The following is a 20519-nucleotide window of genomic DNA, read 5'->3' on the forward strand; positions in this document are numbered from 1 at the left end:
GCAACATATTTGCATTATAATTTCTGGATTTTTTTTCCCAATACAGTAGAACTATCCATGACATCTATATCATGATTTTGAATGTGTGGGACCAGCCCACCACTTTTAGTAGGAGAAACAAGTAAACAAAACATTGGACTTTTTACATTTCTAGAAGCATTCTTATAAACTGATATATTTTTCAGATAATGAAAACTATCCCATACTTAAAAGTACAACTTCATTCTTGGTATTCCAGCACTGTTAACACATGTTTTGTAGAATTCATTTTTTCTTGTTGCAAATGGTTCGAGTATATGACCTTTAAAAGATGTAAAGTCCAATAACACTAAAAAAGAACTTTCTGAAAACTTTTAAAAAAAATCCCAGTGTACGAATAAGTAAAAACAACAAAAAAACCTGTATAAACTAAATTTAGTTCTTATTACTTTTATAAAGGTCAAAGTATACAGCCATTCATCAGCTTAGAAAATTCACTGTTCTTCATAGCTTTACTGTCTTCTTGAAGGTTCAAGAAAAGGTTACTATCTTCCTGAAATACTCACATGCATTAATAACTCTGAGATATCATGCACAGACAATGTGGAAGTATGCCCTGAGATTATTCTACTGACTTTCAAAGTACCTAGCAGTGTCAAAAAAAAAAAAATCACTATGGCAAGAAAAGCTACAAAAAAGTAACCAAGCATCCATTCTGAAAACATGGGACAGGCTATATTATAAGAATGACTAGAAATCAGAATTTGTAATGCTCTGGAATTACTAGAAATTGGAATTTGTAATTGTAAAAATTAAACATTATCAAGCTGCAATTGTGATGACAATACTATTTTCCCTGCAACTGTATCTACCCAGTGAAGATTTTCCAGAGTCAAAGGGCTCTTTAACAGAATCCTCTGAGACAGATTTATTTTATTTAAAAACTTATATAGCCATTTGTCTTATTTACCAGAATCCTGGGTGACTCACAAAAAGTAATAAAATCATAAAAACTATACAAAGTATTTGAACGATACTTTGAGGATAAAATCAATTGCTGTAGATAAATTAGAGAAAGTGTCCATGACACAATCTGATAAAAATCTTCTGAATGGGTTTCAGTTTTTTTTACCGAGGTTATGTGGAAAATGCTTGGTAAGTTCATCAATTCCCATTTATTCATTGTTGCATCTACATTTCCTCATTCCATAAACTTGTAGGTTGAGGGTTATCCATTAAGGCAACTGAAGCAATCTTTAGAATAGTGTTTTACCCACCTGGCTACCGAGTACATGAAAAGAAAATCATTGTCTGGTGATCCAGGAGTCTTGCTGTAGTCTGTGTATTTTTTCTGGGTAGTATTTTTGATATCTTTCATCACTGACTCCATTTCTTTACTTAAATTGGTTTCTGACTGTTAAAGAAAAGAGGGCTTGAATTTTATTTGGCAAAACTAACAGAAAAAACAAAGAATGAGCTCTGCAAATATAAAGCAATAAAATATTAAATAGAACTATTCAATATTACATTACATCTTAACAGAGGGATGTTCAACAAACTCTTAGCTATTCAAGAAAGTATTCGCTGGAGTTCATTGACAGAGATGTTTTAAAACAAATACTTCCAACATGCTAGTCTTTCATTAAGATTAGATATATTAATATTTTTATTGTATTATTGCTTTGAAATCAGTAAAATGATAGAATACAAAACAAACTTCACTTTAATATAAAAGTAAGCTATATTCTTTTAAAAGCTATGCAGTACAAAGTAAAAAGAAATAGAAAAAACTAAAAAAAATCAGACCATATTAATCAGTATTGTAATATCTGCTCAAAAGTATGTAATTGTAATTTATTTCCAGGTAGGTTTGGATTAATTGGAGCCTAAAGCTTATAAATGAAAGTGTAATTTTTAAATGTCATTATAAAGCTTCAAAATATAAAACTACACATAAAAGTTATGATAAAATTAATAATCCATAAAGATAAATATTTTAAACTGGAAGGTTTTAAATAGCTTTCAGTCATAAATCCAGTCATTTTGACACTAGTACAAAATTTCTTGAAATATGAATTTGTTCTATAAAAGTTCTATAAAAATAAAGTGGAAAGCATGGATTAATATAATACATATTAAAATGGAACGATAAAATGCTGAGATAATCATAACTTTATTTTCAAGATGATATAGTTGAATTTATCTATTTGAAACATTAATTTTCCTGAAATGTTTACATTTAATGGAGAAATGGTAGGCACGGTTCAACTTTTTAAATTTTACCAAATAGGTGATGAATTATGAGGAGAGAAAGAGAAAGAAGATGGAAAGACAAATTAACAAGGATCTTTCTGCCTTACACTGATGCTTACTGGGAAAGTTCCCAGCTGCTCTTGAAGTTCTTCCACCTCCTTGATCAGCTCCTGCATATTCTTGGTACTGTGACACTGACAAAGATTTCGCTCTACATTGTTGCCAGGATAGCATGGAAGGACACTGTTGGCGAACTGCCTACACAGAGGACAAGTAAATTCTCCTTTGTCCACAGCAAAACCCTGGAGTACCTGATCATTCTAAAAGAAACAACAAAATGAAGTGAATTTCGGAAACGGCAAACATTTATAATTGTAACAATTCCAAAGGAAGTAGGGTTTAAAAGTAAAAGAAACGAAGACTGCTGGAAGGATGATAGGCTTGCTTTGAAATTTAAAAAACCTGAAATACACACAGTCCTCTTAATAGTCCCAAAGGTGCTTTTTTCAAGAAGCAACTGGATTTTCTGGAAGAAAATTCAGTTGCCTCTTGAAAAAAGCACCTTTGGGATTTGGATGACTGAGAATCCCCATAGACTATCCTCTTTAATAGTTTTTGAATTTCCTCATAATCTAAATTTGGTAACAGTCCAGAATACATACAAGCTATTAGTCTCTATATTATTTTAAAATAATTATTTATTTGCATTCCATTCTTAGCCCCGTTCGCTCATATTTTAACATCTGCTCATTACTATCAGCAAAGTTGTAGATGTCTTTGTCTTTGGACTCCAGGTGACCGCCTGGATTAGTCCCTGCAGTTTTCTCTGGCAATGTTTTTGGAAGTGGTTTGCCCTTGCCTGCTTCTTCCCAGGGTTGAGAGAGTGTGACTGGACACAGGTCACCCAACTGGCTGTGTGAATAAAGCCGGACTAGAACTCACAGACTTTTGGGTTTTATCCTGGTGCCTGAACCACTACACTAAACTGCCTCTCAATGCATCCATTGCTGTGTTTATTGACTCCTAATCTGTATCTCTTTGTCTCCTAAGGGCTTCCGTTAGAATTGCGGTGTGTGTGTGTGTGTGTGTGTGTGTGTGTCAGAAATTACCCATTAACAAACAATGAGAGTTTACACTGGTTAATTGGCAGGCACAGCAATGTTGTGGCCCACCGGTGGCCAGCGGAGCTGGCAGCAGAGTCAGACAGTGAGGAGGTTGGGGAGGAACTTGGCCCAGTCCTGGGGGCTGGGGAAAGCTCGGACGAGGGTTCTGCATTGGAGGCAGAGAGGGAGATAGACAGCAGCAAAGCAGAGGAACAGCTGGAGCCCGTTCCCAGTGTGCACATGCGCAGAGCTGCCAGAAGACAAGAACAATTAAGAAAGCAGGGTCAACTCAGGAGTAAGGTCACACCTTGGAGATAATTGGCCCCTCCCATAGGAAATAAAAGAGGAGCAAACAGGGAATTTCAGGAAACAATTTGTTCATTCCGTGACTCTGAGAGACTCTGTTCCAAGTTTTGCTTTGTACTGTGGTTGGAAACAATTTACGTGGCAGCTTGCCAAACGAGATAAGGTGTGTTGAGAAATATTCCTTTGAAAAACTGTTTGGACAAACCTTGCTACCTGCATGAACGTAATTCACAGTCGTGTAAATAAAAGAGGTTTTGCCAGTAATTCCTGCCTCCTGCTTGTTAAGGGAGCTTAGGTCAGAACAAGCATGGATTAAAAATGCTTCAGATTCTTCCCTAGATGCTGCATTAACATTATTTTATGTTTATTTTATTTTTACTTTATTTCTATCCTGCCTTTATTTATTTTTTAATAAATAAAACAATGAACATATCTGATATTCACTCCACCTGTTTTTTGCCCAACAACCCTATGAGGTGGATTAGACTGACAGAAAATGACCGGCCAGTCACCTAGTTGGCTTTCATGCCTAAGGCAGGACTAGAACTCACACTCTCCTGGTTTCTAGCCTGGTGTCTTCACTCCTAGACCAGAATGGCTATGAGCCAAATATCAAGAAAACTGAATAAGGATAAACACTTCATATTATAAATGTCTGAATAAGAAGATATATTAAATGTGTTTTTAATTCAGATTTAATTTAAAAACCATCTGTACACTTTTACTTGGAAAAATAACTATATGTTTACTCGCACTTGGGCAATATTGAACATCACTTTCAATTCCTCAGCTTTTACACAGCTTCAGACTTGACCTTAAATCATATCGGTGGAAGGCACCATTGATACCACTAAATCCAAGCCTTGCTTAGGGTAATAATGTAATTAAAGCATCCTTTAGAGATGGCTATCTAGTTATGTGATCTAAGGAAGGAGGATCAACTAACACTATATGCAATTGGTTTCTACAATTGATCTACTCCTATTGTTAGGCGGGATTTCTTCCCTAAGGAACAATTGGATCTTCCCTCCTATAATCTAAATTCATTATCCCATTATCAGGGATGTCAAACTCGCAGCCCGCAGGAATCACATGCTGGCCATGCCCACACCCAGTTTAGCGAAAGGGGGGGGAAGCCGTGATATGTCATGTGACAATGCCGTGACAATGCCAGTTTGATACCCCTGCCTTATCTGAATCTGGGATGAAAGAAAACATATGATGACCTTCTTCTCTCTGATATACTTCCATGTATTTGAAAATAGTATTATATTTCCTCCCTCATCATCCACATAATCTTTTCTCAAGTATAAACATAAAGTATCCAGATCTTTCCATCTGTCCCCATCAGAGTTAATTGATATCCCTCTATTATTCTCATGTTTTTATTTGTATTGTTCCAGTTTCCCAGAATCCTTAGAATAGAGCTCAGTACTGGACATAGTACTCAAGATGGGGACCTAATAAAGAAATAATAAAGTGTGTCTAGGAAATTCTTCTTCTGTTGTTGCAACCTAAAACAGTATTTTCAACACATTGCTGCCTCGTATTCACTTGGAATTAATCACTATACTATACCAATATCTTTTTTTAAAAGTAACAAGCCAGATATGTATAAGGTATCTCTCCCAAAGTTGTGTGCCTTGGAAATTTCATAAGCATTGCCTCATATCTTCATTTAATTTATTAATAAAAATATTGAAGAATGTAGAACTCAGGACTGAAACTTAACTATCAAGATATACTATGCTTACTGCATTCCCACAATCTATAGTAAAAGTTACCCCATTAAAATGAGGTAAGAGTAGGCTGACAAGACTTGTATAAGCAGCATACTTTGTGCATATTTTTTTAAAAAAACAAATCTTAACTTTAAAGAACATTGAGACAATTTAGCTTGTCTTCTTCTACTTGCCCAGAGCATACCAACAGGACTAAATAACCTCCAATACTTCCACCTCCAACTTTATTACCTATGTTTGTTTGTTTGCAATTATTTATATACAAAAATTATACAAGTTACAAGCTAAATAAATTATCCTGTATTACATTCTTCTTAATTTTAATGAGTTACAATTTACATGAATAAGAATATTTTCCATCCTATTGAACTTCATGTATAACTTGTGTTTCATATACATAGCTTTAGAAATGAATGTTTTAAAAATGCAATTAGCCATATTAATTGGAGGATAAATTACAGTGGAGAGTACTTTTACTTTCATATTACAGAACATTACTACTGAATCATTTAGGAAATCTATATTGTCTATGAATTGGATAAAGTACTGTAGAATGTTTATAAACGTGGATTTCCTTTCTTACTGTATATATTAAAAGTTCTCATAAATTCATTGAGGTTCCATCAATATCTACTGGAAACTTGTAATGATGTAATAATTTAATGAATAAAAGATTATAAATGAAACATTTCATTTTATCTTACCCGCAGAGATTCCATATAGGATTTATGACAATCTATGTGTAATGTATGGCCACATGTTTGCACATATACACCTCCTTCCCAGCCAATCGATACTGATTGCAGACAAGAACTCTAAAAAGTAAGGCATAACATTTAAGATAATGCATGTGGATTCATCATTACTTTAAAATATAGAACACTAATTCATTAGTATATTCACATTTTTTATTAATGAGCAAGTGGCACAGGCACTGTTAAATCTAAAAATGACTGCTGAAGTTACTAAATAATTGTATTATATTATGAATGAAAAGAATAAAAACAAATACTAGCTACAAAAAATAAAACAGTACAATACAAAGAAACATGAAAAAGAAAAAGAGAAAAAAGGAAAATAAAGAACTAACATCCCCCTTTAACTAGTAGACAATTTTAAAAGCTTATCACCATTTCTAAATACAACATATTTTTTCTTCAGCCCAATAACTCATCACTTCAGTAAAAACTTTGTCAATTATTCTGTCAACAAATATTCAGCAGAGCAACCCACATATAATGATTTTACTCTTTTAGCCCTGTTCAAATAAGCCAACCTTGTATTCCTTCCCTGTTTTAAGAATCTCATTTTAACCTCTTCAAAATGAATCCCAGAGCTAGTTTTCGTTTCTTTTTTTTAAAGCCAGAAATCTTTCAGAATGTTTAACAGTTTTCTTTTGTATATCCAGTAAGTAAAGATTCTCCTTTTGTTTGTCTCTAACAAAGTTCTTCAAGAAATAACAGAGCTCTTTTTTTCCAGTAAGAAAAAGTTATCCAAGTCAGTTTCCTGGTTCAATGATTGTGCATCTCTTTGAAGGAGTAACTTATCCATTAGTTCCATTTGTGTGCCCATATCTTTCTCCATTTCTTTCTCATTGCCTATCACATTTAAGTTCTCCTTCAAATTAATTTCAAAATTATCCGTTGCAACTAATTCTTGTTCTGCAATTTCATTACAACATGCTCTGTACATCTTGTTAAAAAATCAGTTTATCTTATCAAGACTTTGTTAGACCAATATCCAAAAACTTCCGCTACAGATTTCTGCTGCATTCTTTTCTTTATCCTCTAGCTCCCTCTAGTATCCAACATTCAAGGTTCCCTTATCATAGAAAGATCATAAACAATTGCCATTTCCCAAGGATTTTTTTCCTAATAATTCAAAGTTATAATTCCAAATTAGGTTGTTAATTTCCAAAATCCACATTCCAAGCACCCTTTTGCTGCATAATAAAATATATATATTTCCAAAAAATTTTAAATCACATTTACGCAATCTTCCTCTAAGAAGAAGGGCCTTGAGCTGACAAATACAGATATATGTCTTTACTAGGCTACTTCTTTATTTTCCTTTTTTTCTCTTTTTCTTTTTCATACTTTGCCAGTCTGAAAGGTCTTAATCTTTCCAGTACAATAAAAAAAAGGAAAAAGAAATCCAAAAAAGTGATTAACAAACATGGCTTGGTTGAGCTTAATGTCCATAAAAGGCTGCATTATGAAGGTGAGCTTGATGGAATCCAGATTCCTAGCCATTCAACTCATAAACTGGTCACAAAGTAATCTGCTCATCAGTGCCGACTTCTGGAGTCAACAATCTTTCCTTCCTCTAGAGAGGTTCGACAACCTAGATACATCATCCAGCCATAATTCTCCTCATAAATGCCTTCACAGGAAGCCCAGGCATGTTACAGTTATAAGAGTTATTATTACAGAAATTAGCCTAGAAAACATTATATGATATACACTGACAAACAGCGGTTGCATTTGGAATACAACACATGCTAAAGCTTTCATTTAACATTTTTAAAACAAATTTGTAACTCATTAAAATTATCTCTTGAAACCTTCCATAATAATTTTAATTATATGTACTGTTAAGGAAATTAGCAACAGGATTTATTTTTACTGTTCAGAGCATTTTGGCAGACAATTCAAAGGAGTTCAGAAGTATACATTTTTCTGGTAACCAAAATAAGATTTATTTTTTCACGCTATGATTATTTTAGTAACTAATTTTCTAGAAAGCACCATCATTTGAGCCCATAAATATTAATGCATAGATTAGTTTCAAATTTCTGAAGAAATTCCACAAGAGATTCTATTACAGAAATAATTTATGTAGTTTGATTAAGTGTTGACATACTGACTCTTAGAATAGTTTCTCCATAGTATTTCTCCAAAATAATCTGCCCTGAATCTAGCCTTTTAAATCTCTCAATGGTGTATTCACTGCTGCTGTAGTGGAGTCTACTCACCCTGCTGATGGTGATTACTTATTTGTTTGTTTATATGCGTTTTTACAAATAACTTAACCTAGTGAACATATCCAACACACCTTCCTCCTCCCATTTTCCCCACATCAAATATCCAGTGAGGTAAATTGGGCTGCGAGAAAGTGACTAGCCCGTGGTCATACAGCTGGCTTTCACGGCCAAAGCGGAACTTGAAGTCTTGGTCTGTTGCTTTAGACTAAATATTATAGAACTTTTCCAGGGGCTGGGTTTTGCATAATATATTCAAAATATAATAGTTCATTGTTTGTGTCTTAAGTGAGAACTCTAGATTGCTTTGTTCTATGATCCATTTACTTATATTCCTGGCTATCAATGGTATTCTGAAGACCTTTCTCCAATGCCAAAGTTCAGAAATGTTTATACTTTATATCCTGCTTTTTTAAATTCCAACTTCTGCATGCATAGCTGCATCATAAGAAAGTCATTATCTACATAGTTCTAATTGTTTTGGATATAGACTCCTGAACATCTTTTCCAAGGCCTTCATGGCTGCCCAATCAAGTGCAAATCTGTTGTATATTGCTTGACAACTGATTCCTTTACTGTTGATAGCGGAGTCCCAAAAGCTGACGTTATCCACCATACTATGTCAACTTTAATGCTGTTCTAACCAGTTCCAATGCTGTTTGTTGAATTGCTGTCATTAGCTGGGTCTTTATATTTAGTTGTACTCCTACTTTTTCAATATATTCCTTGACTTTCATTACTAGAGCTTCCTGCTCATTTGCAGTTTTTTACATTTTCAGCTATTAAAGGAGGGTTAGTGCAAGTTATTTATGTTTGTTTCTCTAACTTTAAGACCACAGTTACCTTTTTCCAAACTGGCTTGTCTCAACATAGACTCAGCATATGAGCAGAACATAATGAAGCAGACTGGGTCCAGATCAGGAAAGGAGTGTGACAAGGTTTCCTTCAACAAAATCATCTTTACAAAACTTTATAATATAAGCACTAATTCTAAATACAATTAATTACAAGAAAAATAAATGGAATAGTCTTCCCCTATACAGCTACAAAATCTACGTACATCTTTAAAGAACTGTTGTAAAGTTGCAAGGCGTGCTTCGTATACTGCTGCACAAGTATCATTGGGATATATTTGTTCCTTTTCAGTTGTTGGTAACTTCTTAGGCTCAGTAGTATTACGGCACTGCCCCAAAACTAGAGAAAGAGAAAGAGAGAGAGAGAGAAGGGGGAGAGGGAGGGGGAGGGGGGAGAGGGAGATGGAAGATATTTACAGCATATTAGAAAATGGAATTAAAATGCATCCCATCCATGCAGGGTAAGTGACTTAAAAGAGTCACAGAACTGACTAAATAGCTGGCATTGTTCAATCAAAATTTCTTGTATTAGTATTATATTATCAAGAAAATGTTACATTTTATTTTAACAAACAGTTTATATTAATAGTGCCTTTCACTTCACTCCCAATGGAATGGGAAATGGAATTTCCCAATGGAAAATTTAATACAAGTTGTACTCTTCAAAATAGACACTGGCATATTTTATTTAACCTAATGTTTCTGTTCTCTAATAAGTGAGAATTTGGGTAATTTATCTCTGCGTATAAAGAGGTATATTCCTTGCCTCTCATTCTCCTATTAGTTCCTTTAGTTTGATTTTGAAGCCATACCTGAAGAAGCTTGTAAGAGAACAACTAATCCTGTTGGTCGCTCTTCAGTAGAAGGGCCACTTTGGCCACAAATAACACAATCATAGATAGCTTCAGAAACATGCTCTTCTGCTGTTGCAATTTCCATAGCAATATCAGCATCTGGTGATTCTAAGGAATGGAGAAATAAGACTGCAAGTAAACAACAGTTTCATAATGTAATAATAGGGAAAATTAATTGTAATTTGAACCATTACAACATGAAGTTTATTGCTTTTGCCCTGGAGGATGCCTTTCTCCGGTACAGACAGTGTAACACACAATCTCCATGCTTTAAAAAATGTTTGTTGTAACAGGCAGCACAAGCCTTTTCTGCTATAAGAACAGCCTGGGAGCCTGTTGTGTATTTTAGTTCTGCAATGTTGCAAAATGTATTTATTGGGTTTTGCAATATATTAGACTTATTAAGTTCTAGCATACAGCCTGAGTGGTCAACCAATCATAGCTGAGTTGGTCAACCAGGACACTGAATTCCCAGCATGTGAATTGCTAAAATGAAAACTGAATGCTGATGTCAATGCTGAAAAATAAAGATTGAAATGTGGCGTGTACTTAGTTTCATCTTGCTTGCTTATTTATTGGATAACAGTCCCACTGTCTGATACAGCCTGGATAGTATGACCTTGGAGAAGATCCTCAAAAGTTCAACTAAATAACTCTGACTCATTTGTTAGTGGCTTTGGGAATCTGCTGCCCTTAGGATTTGTTCTCACAGAGTGACTAACAAATGGAATGACTAACTACAGTAAGCCTGCTTAATAAAAGCCTGGCGATGTTTGCAAGAGCCCACTGTGTGATCTTCCCAAAGGACAAAATAACAAAGTCATTTGAACAGTAGAGCTGAAGTATTGACACTGGTGGAATAGAACCTTCAAAGGTGGATGGCTGAGACCAGCCAGATAAAACAGAAACTTTGTAAACTCCATCCAACAAGAGCCATCGGTGCAACAGAGTGGATGAAGAATGAAATGAACTGACTACTGAAACCATGAACTCATGGTCTCCTTACTTTCTAGCCTCATGCCTTAACTACTAGCCCAAACCAGTTCTCATTTTACACTATGCATTTTTAAAAAAAATTAAGCCATAATACTCCTGTATTTAAATTAACACTATGAATGCCCAATATCTTTCAAATGTTCAGCTAAACTTAAAATCATGTGTTAATCAGCTGAAGAAACTCCAAGACAAAATTCATAGCATTAATCTTAATAGTAATTAATTGTTTTTAATGATCTATTTTGAGAAGTGCCCGTTTTCAGTAATCCAGAGTTACTCTTCTTTGGCAGCATAGCACCAGATATACAATGTATCGCCACCGGTCTACCTGGTATTCTAATAAATAAAAAAATAACTATACGGAATAGTTACTAATCATTGAAGTTTGGGGGATCAAGAGAACTTTCAGCAAGTGTGTGTGTGTGTGTGTGTGTGTGTGTGTGTGTGTGTGTTTAAAAACAAAAAACAAAAAAAACAAGCAGCCCTGGATTAATGGAACAAACATAGATCTTTCTGATCCTCCAGACTTCGATACTTAAATGTTTCATGCTTTCATATCTCTTAAACTTAAACACTGAAAAGAATTAATATTCCAAAATGAAAAAGAGTTTACAATGTGTAACCGGAAGCAGAGCTGCCTTTATGGAACTGCTGAATCAAGATGATTCCCAGAATCAGCATGCTAATGATTGGCTGGCCTAACGTAGCATGTGTATTCTCAGAAGACCAGTACAAGCTATTTATGTTCTAAAACTGTACCGTGCAGTTTCTGTCTTTCTCACCTTCAACTTTTCAAAAAGTGTTACTTCAGAAATTGAGTTTGCTGAATGATGCAGTATTAATAAGAGATTGGGGGGGGGATTCTACCTACAGTACAGTTTAAACAATATATTCTTCATGACTTCTAAGAGAACTAAAATCCATACATTAATTTTACTGAGTTTTTTAAAAAAATATATCACATGTGATCAAGTCAGACAGATTTGAAGGTCATACAATTTTATGCAAAATGATGCAATTTTTCCCTTAGAACAGCTGTTCCATTAGGCATCTCTACAGATATCATTCATGGCAGCAAAGCAAAGACTGGTCAGCCATGAATTATTATTATAAGTACATGCTGCTTTGCCTTATAACAACTTGAGGTAATAAAAATTCATCCATTTCCTTTCCAAAGACCTAAACCAACCATGATTAAGAGCAAAGGAAATTGCTGTATGTTGAATAAGGCTCAACATTATTGGCTTTGACCAGATGTAGTTTTTGAAGTTTTAGGCAAAAATTTTCCTGCTCTACCAAGGGAATTACCCACACAGACCTTCTGCAGAGAAAATACTGTATATAATCAGCTCATGATAATGACAGGTGATTTGCAGTTACTATAGCATTTACAAAAAACAGTATCAGGAAATCTAGAAAAAGACAGGTCCAGCTCCTTTCAATGTCAATTTCACTCTCCTAACCACTTCTGTTTGGCTAAAGAAAATTAAAAATCAATTTATTAATTTGATTTAAAAATTAAATTAAATTAGCAAAAATATAAGTGTTTACTTACTTACTTGCTTGCTTTTAAATGATTCATTTAAAATAATTAAAGAGAAATATAATTCAAGGAAAACTTTTAATTTCAAATAATTTTAAATAAAACAACAATCTTGACTTACGACCACAACAGAGCCGAAAATTTCTGTTGCTAAGACAGTTGTTAAATCAATTTTGCCCCATTTTATGACTTTTCTTACAACAGTTGTTAAGTGAATAACTGCAGTTGTTAAATTAGTAACACAATTATTAAATAAATCTGGCTTCCCCACTGACTTTGTTTGTCAGGAGATCTCAAAAGTTGATCACATGACCCCAAGATACTGCAGATGTCGTAAATAGGAGTCAGTTGCCAAGCATTTGAATTTTGAACACGTGGCCAGGAGGATGCTGCAATAGTTTTAAGTGTGAAATATATCATAAGTCACTTTTTTCAGTGCCATTGTAATTTTGAATGGTCACTAAATGAATTGTTGTAAGTTGAGGACTACCTATATGCCCTTTGAGACAATTCTCAGGGTGATTGAAAAATATTGATTCAGACACTCTAGATTATCATTAGGACATTGTATATTGTACTTGTTCAAATACAGGCAATTGGGAGACATTTAAGTAGAAGAAATCTTATGCTTCAGGAGTCTGGAGGATACAGTTACACTGAGCGTCCAAAACAGGTGACACATTTCTCTCCAGATTCTCCTATAGCCTGGAGTAAGAAAGAAGGGATTCAATTTTATAACCGAGAGCTTCAGTTTCTAATAAACATAATTTATTGAAATTCCCTTTTCTAAAAAGACCATACAGCTGCCTTTGAAAACCACTGGTATAGAATGCATGTGATCAGGTACACAGGTTACAGTATGTTTTGGGGTTAAATTCAAGGTGTTTTTAGTGACCATAAAACCATTCACGGCATGGGACTGGGTTACTTCCAGGACTAAATTTCCCAAGTTGTATCTACCCATACTGTAAGATCTGAGAGAAGACCCATTTGCTAGGAAGTGTCATCTGGTAAGTCAATGGAGGAAAACCTTTTCTATTGGGGCACCTGCCTTCCAAGCATCATTCCTCTGGATATTAGATTTGCCCTGATCCTACTCCCTTTCTATAAGGCCTTAAAAACCTAGTTTTGTTTCTACGCTTGGTATTCAGCTTGCATGGCTAAAACCATACTTTCCTTAAATTGATGGTGACGATTGCTTTTATTTTGGTTCCTATATTTGCTATTTATGGCTTTTACGGTGTGTTTTAATCCTGTTTTTATTTTCTATTAGTCACCCTGAATCATATTTGAGATGAGTGGCCATATAGAATGAATGAATGAATCAATGAATATTTCAAAAGTGATCCTGAGTTGGGCTTCAATTCATGCTGGTAGAACCTTCATAAACAGTTTTAGTCAAAATGCTTCTTCCCTGAATCGTTAAATCAGGACTTGCAAAACCTTGTGGTGGGCGCACACTACTGGAAACCACCTGCAAATTCAATTAATATCCATACATTGGTAAAATCTGTTTGGAGAAATAGGAAGCAATGCAACACCTGACTAAGCTGTGAGCAACATATTGAGTTTCTTTGCTTATCTACAATATCCTCTTCTACTTTATACCCTGTTTCCCTGAAAATAAGACATCCCCTGATAATAAACCCAATCAGGCTTCTGAGCACATGCGCTAAAATAAGCCCTCCCCTGAAAATAAGCCCTCCCTGAAAATATTTAAACGCATGCGCAGCCGGTCCCTGCCATTTCCTCTGGCTTCCTCCACGTGCTCCAAAATAATAAGGCCTCCCTGAAAATAAGGCCAAGCGCTTATTTTAGGGTTCAAAAAAAAATATAAGGCAGGGTCTTATTTTTGGGAAAACACGATATTAGTGAGACATTTAGTTAGTTGGGCAGTTGCCAGTCTGTAACTAACATTTTCCTTGTGGTGTTGTTTAAATTAAGAAGAAATTAAAAGAAACTGTATCTTGCCAGCCCTATTAATTATTTTTTAGATTATTTTTGCTTTCTTAGTCCACCCTCTGCCATAGAAACTCACTGGATGATTTTGGACCATCACAATCTCAAGCTTAACCAATCTTATAGGTTTATTGTGATGGAGAAAAACAGGATGGGGCATGTACACCATTGTGAGTTATGAATGAAAGATATAAAATTAATAAGTACATAAGTGTAGGTAATCCTTGATTAACAACCACTTATTCGCCACCATTTGAAGTTTTGACTATGCTGAAGGAGTAATGATAATGACAGATCCTCAAAGTTACCATAGTTCCAGCACCCTGTGGTCATGTGATTGAGATCTCTGCACTTGACAACTGGCTTGCCATTACAAAAGCTGCAGCATCCCACAGTCATGTGATTGTGATTTGCAACCTTCCCTGACAACTGCTCCAAATCAAAGTCACTAGGGAAGCTGGCAAGGAAGGTAGCAAGTTGCTTGGGTAAATCTCCTCCATCCACACACTATCCCTGAGCCTTGCTGCATTTGCCTACATCTTCTTAGTTCCTTGTACATCCTTGCAAACCCTCCCCCACCCAGCAGCACCCACCCCACCCCTGCTCTGCCCTGCGTATCCCTTCCATCTCTCTCACACCTAGCAGTAGCCACTTACCTGCCTGCTGGCCTGCTTGCAAGCTTTCTGGGACTTGCAGCTTCCTGTTGGTTTCCCTAATGACTTTGGCTCTTGGAAGCTGGCAGGAAGTTGCAAGGAGGTGCTCACTTAATGATCCTCACTCTTCACTTAATGACAGCAATGACAGGAACTGTAGGGATTGCCGTCGCTAAGTCATGTGGTCATGGGACATAATGCTTTATGACTACATTGCTTAATGGCAGAAATTCCCAATTGCTGTCGTAACTTGAGGACTCAGCTCAAAAAGGGAGCCACAGCACTTGGCATGAAAAACAGATTTACACATTGTGAAAGGGAATGTGGAAGACCTAAGGCCAATCCTCTCCGATATGACTACTCTTTCATGACTTTCTCATTTGTTTTGTTTATTTGGAATAATTATACCTGAAAGACTTCCAGAATAGTGATCTAATAATCTTTGATCTTAGAACTTGGATAAACTGGATATGTGGCAAGAAAAGTTGTAAAATGCGGCAAAACTCTTAACAAATTTCTCACAACATTAATTTTGGGCTCAATTGTGGTCATAAGTTAAAGACTACCTGTACATATTTAAAACTAACAACTTCAGTTACTGTACCTGAGTATGCACAGTAGTAATGAAAGATTCAGGAAAATACAAGTTTTAATACTGGCAGAATTACGGAGATGTCACTTCAACTCATTATCACACATCCTGCCACCTATTTAATTCAAAAATATATTTACCTGAGTCCATGCAAATATGCAAATCTCAGGAAAGGTGTGGTACCTTTAAGGAATAGCTGAGCAGTAATGTGCCCATGCTAAATCTGAAGTATCCTTGTCTGCTTCAGATGCAAATACTACAACAAATATAAAGACCTATTTCTTTTTTCAATGTATGTTTACCATGAAAACAAAACTACTGGGATAGCTTATATTTAAAGCAGAGATTCATCGTCACTATTTGTAGAGAACCTCATTTTGAATGTAAACAATTATTTCCATAGTTACTCTTACCTATACCTATTCTAAAATGGAACCTAAAGAGAAGATACTATTTTGTTCCGTTCAGTCTAAAAGAGGTTCTATTCTTCTTCATTTGCCCTTTAACTTCATTTCCCAATATCAAGAACAATGAACAATGAATAATACAAACAGAATACAAATCTTACCAACATCCATAGCAGTTTCCATAAAACTTTTCTGCCTTGATGCAAATTCAGCCAAAAGCTTCTGTTGTCGTTCCCTGGCCTTTTGTCGTCTAATTAAATAAACAGAAGGGGGTTAATTATAAAGTAACTGTTGACATTTATTTATAAGGTCTATTTAGAGATCGATATGAGAAGAAATTCTTATTTTTTTCCCCTCAAATCTGAAAGGTCATTTTGCCCTGAAGTCATTTCAGTGGCTCAACTTTTCTTTTATTGCTTTCTCTTCTAGCCTGCTAGGACAGAAGCAGTCTAGGGATTCTTTATCATTACAAGAAAGGTTCCCTGATTTCAGTTAAGAAATAACTCTTATTACCTGTGCATTACTTCTGAGAAATCCAGAAGATGACAAATGCTCTTAGCTCCAAATAATAGACTAGTTCAAGGACTAACAGATCAAAAGACATCAATATGTGATATTTTGATTAGTAAGCTATTTGCGTATATGCTGAATGACATACAATTAGACAAATACATAAGTGGATTGAAATTGCATTCAAGGGCAATAATCAATGGTATCTTATCCAACTGGAGTGAGCCGTCAAGTAGAATGCCACAAGAGCTGGTCATGAGAGCTATGTTCCTCAACATTTTTACCACTGGATGAAAAAGTAAATGACATGATTGTAAAAACTGCAGACAGCACAAAATTTGGCAGGATGGCCGATACCCTAGAATCCTAGGATATATGTTTTTGAAAGGGCCTACACCACCAGCCAGAACATAAAACAATTGAAGGAAGTGGTTCAAAACAGGAAAATGTGGAGAGAGTTGGTCCATTGAATTGATAAGAATCAGACACAATTAAAGGGATATCATCCTCATCATGTTATCAGATTCTATTCTGACCTAGGCTTCCCCAGCAGCATGAAACCAAGTCCTCATCCCGATAAACCCCTTTTATTTAATTTACAGTGAATTCCTCTCCAGCAAAGTCTTTCCTCTCCCCCAGTCTTTCAAGATAGTTCACAATTACCGACCTTTATCAGGCTTGGAGAGTGGCCAGGCCGATATCTTTCAGATGCAGCAATACTTGGCAAGAATGCAGTAATGAACTAATTGTCTCCTGCAAACTCCACTCCCCTGTTGCTCCTCTTTTATTCCCTCTGGGAGGGGCCATTCATCGTCCACCAGTGGCCTTACTCCCAAGTCGACTCTTGTTCTTTAGCTGTTCCCTTCATCTGGCAACTCTGTGCATGCGCACACTGGGAACAGGCTCCAGCTGTTTATCTGCCTCGCTGATGTATGATTCCAAAGGCAGCTGATAACTAGCATACGGCCCTGGACCCCTCTCTGCCTCTGACGCAGAGCCCTCATCAGAGCCTTCCCCAGAATCCAGGACTGGCCCATGTTCCTCCCCAACCTCCTCACTGTCCAAATCTGCTGCCAGATCCACTGGCCGCTGGTGAGCCACAACAGATTCAGTATCTTGATCAGTGCAAGAATCCCTAAATTATTCTGAAAAGGAGGCCATCCAGCCTCCATTTGAAAAGTTCCTGTGGTGGTGCATCTGTGTGTTTACCATTCAAGCTGTTCCATTAAACAGCTATTTCCATCAATAATTTTTCCTACTACTCAGCCTGTATCTTCTTTCTTTCATTTTCTTTTCACTTCAAACTGTTTATCCTTCTCTCAATTCCAATAAGAATAAATGCACTCCCTCTTGTTTATATTACTTTAAACCCTTATAGATCACTATTGTATTTCCATTTAGTTTTCTCTTTTGTAAACTAAACACATCTCTCTCTTTTAACTCCTTAAACCAAAACTCTTCTGATCCTGCTCCAGCCTTTCTATATTTATTTAATGTGCAGAGCCCAGAACCAGGTAAAATATTCTAAATGTAATCTAACCAGTAAAAATACTATTTAGAAAAATTGGAAATTGGAAATAATACCTCCTGTGAAATGGACATGTTGCTTTTGTTAATACAGTCCAGAATTGCACTAGACTCTTTTTGCCCATGTTACTCCTAGATTTTTCTCACACATTATTGTGAAGCCAGGTTTCCCCAAAGATAAGCATTATCTTACTGCAATACTCAAGTTGACTGTGGTCATTTTAAATGCTGGCTTTGTTCTCTAGGATTTTAGCCAATAGATAGTACCATTTGCAAGTTTCTGTTCCATCTCTAGATGATTTTAAAAATCTGGGCTAAGGATGGAAAACTGTAGGATTTTACCTGATACCTTCCTCATGCCAATGCTAAATCATTTATGAGTACCCCTTGGATGCAATTGTTGAACTGGCTGCATACTATCAAAGTACATCCAGACCAGAGTTAGTTATTTTGTCTGAAATGATATCAGAAATTTCCCCAAACCTTTACTAACTTTACTGTTATGTCGGCATAAAATATTAGATTCTGGGTGCATAATTTAGAGAACTATCAAGAGAACTTGAGGAAAATCGAATGAGAATGATAAAGAAAGATAATGATCTATGAGACTGAAAGACTGTTAGCCATGCAAGGTAGCCCAGACAAAAAGCACAGCTAGGTATGCTAGCACTGTCTTTATTAACAGTAACACAATCTTGCAAGATTGGAAGTATTTGTTTCTTCCTTTCCTTTTATTCTCTGGGCAACTAGAGAAGGTCCTTTCTGAAACGTTTCCCATGCTCTCCCTCCTTCTATGGCTGAAATACCTTTTACATGCTGGTAGTCTGTTGCAGCTCTCTCCCTCCTATCTCCCAAGGTCACTCCCACATACCATTACAAGGACCAGGGGAAAAAAGAAGAATGAGGTAGCTATGATAGCACTCTGAAATATCTGAAAGACTGCTGAAGTTGTCTCATCCTAAAGGACACAATATAGTGGACTCTCCTCCTCTGGATGTTTTAAATAGAGACTGGATGGAGATCTATTGTGACTGTTTAATTTTGGATTCTTGCACTGAGAGGGATAGGTTTAATGATCTAAAAGGCCCCTTCCAACTAAGTAAGTGCATGTTGTATAATTCAAAACAATATAGAATACGATAAAACACTGAATAAAATAAGAACACATTGTATATAAATTTAAAAAAAAACAAACAGTGCCCACAGATACAGAATAGTGCTTTTGTGAGGTATTAAACAGGAAGGGGGCTAAACATGTTTTCAGCACATAAGTAAATTGTAATCACTTAAAGAAAACTTATATCAAGAATATGAGGCAACTCATGTTTTCCCTAGATATCTCTCTCCGCTGTGCCTTTGTTAAACTGGCTAACTGTAAATAGAGACCCTTAATAAGGAGACAGAAACAAACTGACAGAATCAGTACAAGTCGGTAATTTTCCGCAATGCCCCAAGGGGATCCACGCAGAAAGACTGAAAGTATTACAAAGCAACCCAGCAAAATTCTTTTCTGTGCCTTAGTTCCTATAGCAACAAATTCTGCGGGCGATGCCAAGTTTGCCTAAGATGAATAAGCTAGAAAATAGGTCATCCAGCCTCTTTTTTGCCCGGTTTTTCTTCTAGCGTCAACAGCAATAGCTGAGCTTCTCAACTCCCCGGCTGATAGATGGCAGTTGCGGGCAGCATTGACAGATAGAACTTTATTGTGATTCATGTTCAATGAAACAAAGCAAGTCATGCTAGATATTTATATCTATGAAATGATTTTATATACTGCAAAAGATTTAGCACACAACGTTGCCACAACCTGTTTTCTATTGACATAGGTCTTCTAAGAACGTCTAGACAACATGCCTCAGATCAGAAATACGGTTCTGTGTCCTGGAAACTCAATTTTCCATAAAAAAATTCATGCAAATGTGTCTATACCGAAATAGTATGATGTTTACCTTTCAGGTGAATATTTACCAAAATAAAATACATAGCAATTGCATATTATTCTACCACACTACTGTTTTCAGTATTCTTGTTAAAATCTTTTTTCTCCTCATATGAAAGCTTTTGGTTACTTTGAATGCAATGTTCAAATCACAGACAGTAAGCTAGATGTATTTTTGCCCATCAAGTAAATATTGACTCTGAACTTTTCAAGTTATGAATCTTGGGACAAAGATTAAAACATGCCCATCTGCATTTGAAATTTTTCCAATTCAAATATTTCAGAAAAACTCACATCTCTTTCAACCCTCCTGGGAACTTAG

General features: G+C 35.8%; 1 protein-coding gene across 1 annotated transcript in view; it reads right to left on the bottom strand.

The window, feature by feature from the left end:
• The window catches only part of UBR3 (ubiquitin protein ligase E3 component n-recognin 3), a 116711-nt gene that overhangs the window by 42612 nt on the left and 53580 nt on the right, over positions 1 to 20519 (bottom strand). The window contains exons 24-29 of the mRNA XM_070937213.1: positions 16383 to 16471; positions 10030 to 10179; positions 9424 to 9557; positions 6088 to 6198; positions 2352 to 2552; positions 1257 to 1393 (exon numbers count right to left, since the gene is read on the bottom strand). Coding sequence (XP_070793314.1) covers positions 1257 to 1393; positions 2352 to 2552; positions 6088 to 6198; positions 9424 to 9557; positions 10030 to 10179; positions 16383 to 16471 — 822 coding nt within the window. The remainder of the gene's footprint in view (positions 1 to 1256; positions 1394 to 2351; positions 2553 to 6087; positions 6199 to 9423; positions 9558 to 10029; positions 10180 to 16382; positions 16472 to 20519) is intronic.

The sequence above is a fragment of the Pituophis catenifer genome, unplaced genomic scaffold (genome assembly GCF_029215685.1).
Source record: "Pituophis catenifer annectens isolate HBS135680 unplaced genomic scaffold, rPitCat1.0.hap2 SCAF_1, whole genome shotgun sequence".
NCBI lineage: Eukaryota > Metazoa > Chordata > Lepidosauria > Squamata > Colubridae > Pituophis > Pituophis catenifer.